General features: G+C 44.1%; 1 protein-coding gene across 4 annotated transcripts in view; it reads right to left on the reverse strand.

Annotated features, from left to right (window-relative positions):
* The window catches only part of CNOT1 (CCR4-NOT transcription complex subunit 1), a 57,942-nt gene extending 55,132 nt beyond the window's left edge, over positions 1-2,810 (reverse strand). For 3 of the 4 annotated variants that reach the window (XM_014948578.1, XM_014948559.1, XM_014948568.1), the window contains exon 1: positions 2,533-2,634. In XM_014948578.1, coding sequence (XP_014804064.1) covers positions 2,533-2,634 — 102 coding nt within the window. Of the gene's footprint in view, positions 1-2,532 lie in introns of all 4 variants that reach the window. The other variant, XM_014948550.1, reaches the window with a different exon arrangement.
* Between the last annotated feature and the right edge of the window lie 5,677 nt (positions 2,811-8,487).

An 8,487-nucleotide genomic window follows, 5' to 3' on the forward strand; every position in this document is an offset into this window, starting at 1 on the left:
ATTAAATAGGCAGATTTAGATGTGCTATAACAAGACTGGCACGAAGCTGGATGGATGTCCTAGGGAGCTCTCTGGTGCCATGACCAAGGTGAATTCATCAAAGCAGATGGATGCAGGAGAGAAGTGTACACACTGAAGCCATCAACACAGCCTTTCTGCATCAGAATTAGATTGCTTCCTTGTGTGAAAGTAACTTAACAAGGTTAATAATTGGAAAATTTAGCGTATGGGGAGGAGGAGAAGAGAAGGCTAGAAGCATAGTGCAGCATCTTTCAACCTTAACTACATACACATAAAAGCTTTTCCAGGGAATAGGGAATGAAAATTGTTATTTTTGCTGTAGAAAGAGCTGAAATAAGCCTTCATGCTGGCAGCCTTCATACCCATTTACAAGTCAGTGTATCTAATCATAAAATAATCTGTAAAGGCTATCACTTTTTTTTTCTTTTTACCTATGAGGGTGACCAAGCACTGGCTGCCCAGAGAAGCTGTGGAGTCTCCATCCCTGGAGGTACCCACAAACTATCTGGACACATTCCCAGGCAACCAGCTCGGGGTAACCCTGTTTGAGCAGGAAGCTGGACCTCCAGAGGTTCCTCCCAACCTCAACCAGCCTTTGATTCAAACCCTCTTTGGATTTATCATACAGAGACTAGTTGAATTTTGTTTAGGCAAACAGAGGGTTAGATCAAAAGTATTTCTGCTTTTCTAGATCTGGAAGATTTTGCTTTCCAGGATGAATCTGTCCGCAAAGCCCTTCCTCCTCACCACCACTTCAGGAAAAGGGGACCACAAAAACTCTCTTCAGAGGAAGCCATTCTTTAGAATTTGTCTCTAAGAAATGCATAAAAGGTTTTTTTAAAACATGCATTCTGGTTTTTAAAGCAGTCTTAAAGCATCACTTATGTTAAATGACTACTGAAAGCACATTTAAGCAGAAATTAGTTCCTCAAGCTTTGCCACTGCTACGCTTGTGACTGATATATTTAAATGCAAGTGTCATTTTGGTCAGTTGTGACCAGAACAGCTCCAAGTATTGTTTTTCACATACTCTGTGCTTAGATACAAGCTTTGTAAAATTGATTGAATTATGCCAAACATTCACACGAGTGCACTGTGAGAAAGAGAGTTAAAGCACACACGTGTAATCTCTTCAACTATCTAAGAAAAAAATGTACTAGGAACCACAAAAGTAAAGTAACACCAAGGGATCATGGAGATTTTTAGGAATTTAGTCTTGAAATCCTAGATCTGTCTTATAACCAAACATACACAAAAGAGCTATTTCCACAGGCCAGTTTCCCATCTCTCACAGTGAGTCTAAGAGGCGTGTGGTGAAGGGTAAGGAACAATCTGTCCCCCTTCTAGAGATCTTCATTCCAACTGAATGGCAGATCAACCCAATCTTCTCCCAAATCAAAGCAATGTTTATTAGCCTTTAGGTAAGCATTGATGACAGATCTGCAAGTCACACCCTCAGTCACACCCTGCTGCAAAAATCCTCTGTGGAAGCCAACAGTGACTGAAAGGACAGCAAGATATCAGAGGAGACCCTGCAAGTACTGAACTTGCAAAAACGCGGCAAGTTTACAAGTTCCAAGAGAAGTCTTCTATCTCCACGGCTTGCGAGATCACTTTAAGCAGTGAATACTGCTGAAATCACCCCCTCTCACCTCAAGATAAGCAATGAATGCACTTTTGAAGTCAGCTGTTACCAGAAACTCACTGTGCTTAAGCCATGTGGCCTCCTAATCTGATTGATATCGCGGCAGGACCGCACTACTGCAAGAGGAGGAAAAAAAAAACCAATTGTACTGGCCCAGCTGTCTGCTGGGAACTGAACTAAACCAGTTTCTAAAACTGGCTCAGTAACATTCACTTCCTCCTAAGCGCTCCTCTGCCGATAATGCTTTTCAGTCCATCCTGCCAGTCAGAGCTATTTTTAAAAGGGTCAGTTCAACCAGAATTCTTGCCCAGATGTTAGATATTTGGGTTTCAATCTGCAGCTGCTCTGCCTGCCTTCTGAAAACCCGGGGCCAAGTCAACTTGGCTTCACCACCAAGCAGCGCTTCTTCGAATGAGGTGAGGAGGAAAAGACTGCCATTTGAGGTAGGCAAAAGCATTCAGACCTAAGTAACCATGTACTCAGCTTTCAGTGCAATTCTAGACGTCAAATTGTTCCTCCCTCTCCCAATCAGTGCTCTACAAAATGTCCCAAAAGTTGAAAGATGTAACCTGAAGGAGTTAGGAGAGCTTTGCATCCCACACTCCAAGAACACCAGTTATTCATCTACGAGGTTAATACCGGTCTCAGCTCTGAGCTGCTGTATTCCAGGACCCAGCAGAGAGAACCAAGAGGAGTATCACAGACAGGAGCTGGGATTCTCAACGCCGCAGAAAACAGCACACGGTAACGCACACGAGAGCGCTGCAGGGCACAATTCAGACGGGAAGAGATACTCCATTTGACACTCCCCTTTTTCCTTTCCAATTTTTCCAAGGTTTCTTTCGTGGCATCGTGACTTTACTTACATGCTGTATTTCCTGCTGGCTGGCTCGGTAGTTTTTCTTGGTTAAATTGTCCACCAGGTAGCTGATTTGAGACAAGGCCAGCGAGAGCGAGTCAAGATTCATTGCTGGTTGGGGCGGAAGCAGGCGGCCGAGCCCGGCGCAAAATCACCATTATTCCCCTTTAGTCACCTCAGAGACAGGTTAATTGTTTTTCCCCCAATTAGCCTGTATCTTGGTTCTGTGTTACTTTCTTCAGCTCTTCTTTCTCAGTTGTCTTCCTCTGTTCTGAAACATGGCACCTGAAAGACAGCATTAGATTAGATTTAAGTTCTGTAGCAATTTAACAGCTCCATCCCAGGCAGTGCTGTTCACTTGCTATGGAACACTAGCAGTTAACTTATTTTAAGTTTTTGGGATTTGGTATTTTCTTTTAATTTAAAAAAAAATATATATTTAAGCCATTTATGTGGTGTTAAAAACAGTTAGTGCATTCTCTGTATTTTCTACTCCCACCAGAACCCTACAGGGTAAAAAGTAGAATAAATCTGTGTTATACCTCAGCACTTTTTCTTTTATATTTCTGCTTACAAGCTGGCTTGGCAAACAAGAAAAATAGTCTAACAAAGAAATTGGCAACACAGACATGTTCGATAGCTTGACTTACATAAACCATTTGACATCACTATGTTCACAAGGAAAAAAAAAAGTACTTTCAAGTTTTCACAACACAAGCTTAGTTGTTTTCACACTCCCCAACCACATTTATTCATTTCTGCATTTTGCCAGTCTGAAAGAGCAGGCAAACAGCTCCGTCAGAAGAATGACTACCCTTTCAGCACTGTGAGAAAGAAGAAAACGAGATGCATAATGAATTAGATACCACACTGCAACAATCAAGAGGTCAGAATCATCCAAAGCATCAATCACAAGTTGATTAAAAAAAAGTGCTTTTTAACCATCTCTGCAATATTTTGCCTCTCTACCATGAAAGTATATGCACTGAACCCTACACAGCAAAACAAGCAATTGTGAATGAGCAACACACAAAAAGAACTGCAATAAACTAACCCTAACATTTGGCTCACACTGAAACAGCAGCGCTTGCCAGCTTAATAAATTTCTATGACAACACCAAACTTGGCACTTGACATCTCCTCTGTTAAATCACACATTGCCAATGTGATGAAACTGCATCCCAAAGCAAGCCCTGCATCATCAACAGGCTGAGGAGTCTCAGAGGAAGCTGTAAGTCACTCCGAGAAGCAGCACTGTAATTTATCAGAGGTGGAATCGAGCTGGAGAGTCGCTGTTTTAAAGCCCTACTTGATCAAAACACAAAGGTCACTGGGCTTCACGCCAAGAGGCTGAAAATGCCTTTTTCAGAATTAAAAAAAAAAAGAAAAAAAGACAAACCTGCTTTACTGTCCTGGCTATATGGCCAAAACCACCAGTAGGTGATTTCTGCCTCATCATGGAGACGGATGGCCCAGGGGACGTGTTAAACTTGGCATGCAGAATGCTTAGGGCAAACCAGTTCAGCCAGTAGTCCCCGCAGCAGCAGGGCTGGCCATGCTGGCCACTCTCCTGCAAGAAGGACCAGGAACAGGCCCCCCAGCAAGTTGGAAAAGGGCTGCTAGGGAAAAGGGAAACTCTCCCCCCCTCCCTCTCCCTTTGTATAAAGGTTTCCACTCACTCACACTTAGAACTACAGCTTATTTAACATAATTTAATTTGTAATTTTTCTTTTTCATACATCTGAGAAGCTATAATTCATTACCTTTATTTACAGGTTTAATAGCCCACTGACCATGGCACAAGAGGCACAAAAGTTATTAAGATTTCTAAGTAGCACAGTACCCGACTGGTTTGTTTCTTTTAAATAAGTGTATTCCTCTTTTGGAATAACCCAGAAGGTGTCACTGGGCTTGGCAAGCACACGCTTTCTAAGATGTTCTTAAGGGCAAGGTGTAACACACGGGACCAACATAAAACTAAAATGTTTGATAAAAATCAAGCGGCCAGCCCACCATGGCTCAGCACTCACACCTACCCGAGCAGCCCCATGGGTCTGGTTGAGCTCAGGACTCTCAAACCAAAGCTCTGACTTGGCCACTTTTAAGGCAGTTAACAGAGATTTCAGATATTGCCTTTCAGCCCCCGAGGAAGAAAACCCACATTTCTCTGGGTGTTGTTCCCCAGACCAATTCAAACAGCATACTGATCGCACCTCCCCCACCCAAAAATCAAGGGTTTGGGTGCTGGAGCTCTTGAATTGTGCTGAGACATAAATCTGACCCTTCCTGCTGCTACATAATCCCCTGCAGAGCACACAGACTGCCTGTCCCACCCACCCCCCGTTAGCATCACTGTCTGCTCCCAAGGAAAGCAGGGACTACCATCTCAACAGGCTGGGAAGCACATCAAGCTGTGCCACTTTCTGACTGGAAAATCCAGCAGTGCCACCGGAGCACCCAAGCTGGGCCAAAAATGGGATTTTTCCCTTCCAAGGAAGCAGAACAAGTGCCTGAGCAGACACCGCGACTCAAGGCCGGAACACAATAGCTGAAGGAAGCAGCTTCCTATTTCTGTTCTAAATACATGGTTTGCACACTATGTATCCTGATACACAGAAAAATAAACCCACCAGCTCTCACAAGCACCAGACTAACAGCATTTCAGAGTTTCAAGTGGTGCAACCTCACTTACAGTGGCATATAAAAATCAGAGTAATTAAGGGAGCCCTGCCCAGAAAGCAGAAGTGCACAGGTACCTCTCTGGTCACGCAGTGCAAAGCCAAAATTCAATTTCTATGGCACTGATTAAGAAAGCTATGACTGTCATGCAAAGCAGACTTTATTTTTAGATCCATATATTCTTAGTGGGAATGAATCTCCCTACACCGGCCTCAACAAGTCGAGAAGCTTTCGGTCCGTGGGGCAAAGCTGACACCTTTACAGGTTCAGAAAAATCAGGCCTCAGCCAGAAAAAGTTTACCAAAAAAAAATTTAGATTTACTGACAAAATCAGCTACTTACAATTACAGACCCTACGATACAGTAATGGATTAAACCATCAGGCACAGGACTGGGGAGCTCTTACAATACTTCCATTTTATATTGTGTAACACAGACGATTTTTAAGAGGTAGAAAATATTTACCAAAATCTACAGTATTACATAGCCTGAAAGCTTTCTAGGGAAATCAACAGGCCATCAGCAAAATGTTTGGCATCTATTTCAGCAGATTCTGTTGTGTTATTAAAACATAAATTCTATGCGATTTTAGGCAAGAATCCAAAAAATCATAAAACAGGGAGGGCCAGTATGTAACCTGCAGTCAGGTTTGACAAAATCACTCTCTACTAACCTGGAGTAACCGAGCCTTGCTGCTGAAGATAACAAACCTGAAGCTTTCCGCTAATTTTGGTGGGTTTTTTTAGTATTTTGCTGAGGTAAGTAACTACTCCCACTGGGAGCTGTAAAGATTTTAGGCCACATATCCTGCATATGGAGGATAAAACAGCTCCAGTGACAGAAACAGCAACACGTTTGCTGATTAGGTTCTAAACCCCTGGCAAAAAAAAACATCATATAAAGGATGCTAAAAGCACCACTGCTAAACCTGTTCTTCAGAACACGGTCTCTCACCCATTTCTCAAACAAATAGAAGAGAGGGAAGAGCAGCCCCACGTGAGAAGCTCTCTGAAGGAGGAAGAGGGTTTTGAATCACAGAATCATAACACAGTTAGATTTCTATCATTTTGAAACCTACTGAGAGAAAAGTCTTACGGTGTTAAGTCACACTAGCAGTAAAACAAGCTACGGATTAATCTGACTGGTTCAAACGTCAGCATTTAGGGATAGAAGAGCCACCTGAACATTCCATGTACTGGAAAACTGCACACAATTGTGGTCAACTGGAAGCCACGATGCTGATTAGATACAGTAACTTTAGTTTCCAGAGAGCGGCTGAATTAAGCACGTATGTTTGTTGCCAGACACTGAGGCCAGTAAAGTTTCAGGTTTGGAACCTACCTCAGATCTATCAGGCATGCATCTATCGTGACATGGCCACTTCAGGTATTTTCATATCTCAGCTAGGACTGTTTAACAAAAAAAAAAAAAAAAAAAAAAAACCCCAAAAAACCACAAAAAAAAAACAAAACCAAACCCAGACAGACACAAGGAAGCCAACTGGGACTTCACCTAGAGTCAAAAAAAAAAAAAAAAAAAAAAGCCCCAAGAAACTCACTTCCTCCTTTCCCTTCAGTCAAACACTGCAGGATAAAGCTGTGGTTGGAGGGAAGTTTAAGGACCATTCTCAAAGGAAGTTTTAGGGACCCATTCTCAAAGGCTTTGTGCTGTTTTCCCCACCCAAAAAGTGTCCTGGAGCAGTTCAACACAATTTCAAAAGGCAAAGAACTGCAGTATTCATATAGTAGGGACAGTTATAGAACAGAAAAGAAATCTGGCTAAAATAGTAACGTCCTCAACCATGATTCTCAGTGATAAGAATTCCCAACACAATTTAGCAATGACCCATCACAGGGTCACAAAACATCAGTGTCTACTCTTCCTAAGTCATGTTTGCAGAATTTCTCTTCCACTTATTCAACCAAACACCAAGAGTAGCCATTTCAGCATCAATTAAAATTAATTAAATATCTAGGAGCACTATACTAAAAGGATAAACAGGATCAGGTACTTCTCTAAAGAGGAGAGTCAAGTAGACAGCAAACTGGCTATGAGTTTGGTTTGCAGACACCAGGCCAATAGGATCAACAGCAAACTGAAAAGCATAAAGGCAGAAAAAAACAAGACTAGAGAGGACAAACAAGTCTATTACCAGCTGAGTTTGTTTCCTGTTTGTGAGACCAAAACTTGCCCTACCTATAATTTCAGTCAGCGTCAAGGTAGTTACCTTAGAAACAGGAAACACTTAAGTTGTGTGCATGAAGAATGACTTGTCAGGTGTCATACCTGCTTTGTTACCCACTTTAAAAAAAAAATAATGTTCTGCTGGGAGCAGATATCATGCTTCCTTCTAACAAGTGGGGTTCCCGGGCAGTCTAAGCCCATGACAGAGCTCAGAGCTGTATCAACAGACTAAAGTGCTTTGTGCTTTTTAGCATTATCTCACTTCTGTTGTAAATTTGTCAATAAACCAGTCCAAATCGTCTGTGGTTTGTCGAAATTAAGCTACGACTGTTCACTAACCTTCCTGTATAAAGAGAAGGAGGGCACTACGCCGAGTTTAGAGAACTACCGCAAAGGGTCTGTTTCTAACAACACAGCTTCTACCAGAACAGCCAACTGTTGCTATTTCTAGTTTCAAATTCAGCAAGTCCATTGTACTGGGCAGCATGTTCTTAACCGGAGGACTGCGTTGGGAAGCGCTTCTTCCACGCGGTCTGTGGTAAGGATATGTCACCCCATTATTTACTAAAGAGAACTGTTTACGGGTTATTTGTTTCCTTGGGGTCAGCCCCGGCAACGTCGATCTTCTAAAGAGGCCAGCGAGCCCAGGCCGGAGGTAGGCCCAGCACCGGCTACTTTTGGAGTCCCTCAGAGCTCCGCCTGTCACGACCAGCGCTACAACAGCGGGTGGAGACGGAGAAATAAAAACATCCCCAAAGCCGGAGGTTTCCGCGGCCCCCCGGAGCGCTCCCGGCGCTGCCCGCCGCCGCCGGAGCCTTCCTCCCCGCTAACCCAGCCACCCGCGCAGCGAGAAGCTCCCTCCCCGAGCCCAGGAACCGGCCCGGGCCGAGGCAAAGCCTCTTCCAAGTTTACTCCGCTGCTCCTCCTGTCGATCGGACGCCGACGAAGCGGCGAGGGCCACGGGCGGGGAGCAGAGCAGGCCGGACGAGGCCGCAGCCGGGCGTGGGGGGGGTGGTGGTGGTGAGGAAAGCCACCGGCTGCCCCACACGCACCCCGGGCCCACCGGCCCCGCCGCGGCCTACGCCGCCACCCACAGCGC

Source organism: Calidris pugnax, unplaced genomic scaffold (genome assembly GCF_001431845.1).
Source record: "Calidris pugnax isolate Ruff unplaced genomic scaffold, ASM143184v1 scaffold30, whole genome shotgun sequence".
Classification (NCBI taxonomy): Eukaryota; Metazoa; Chordata; class Aves; order Charadriiformes; family Scolopacidae; genus Calidris; species Calidris pugnax.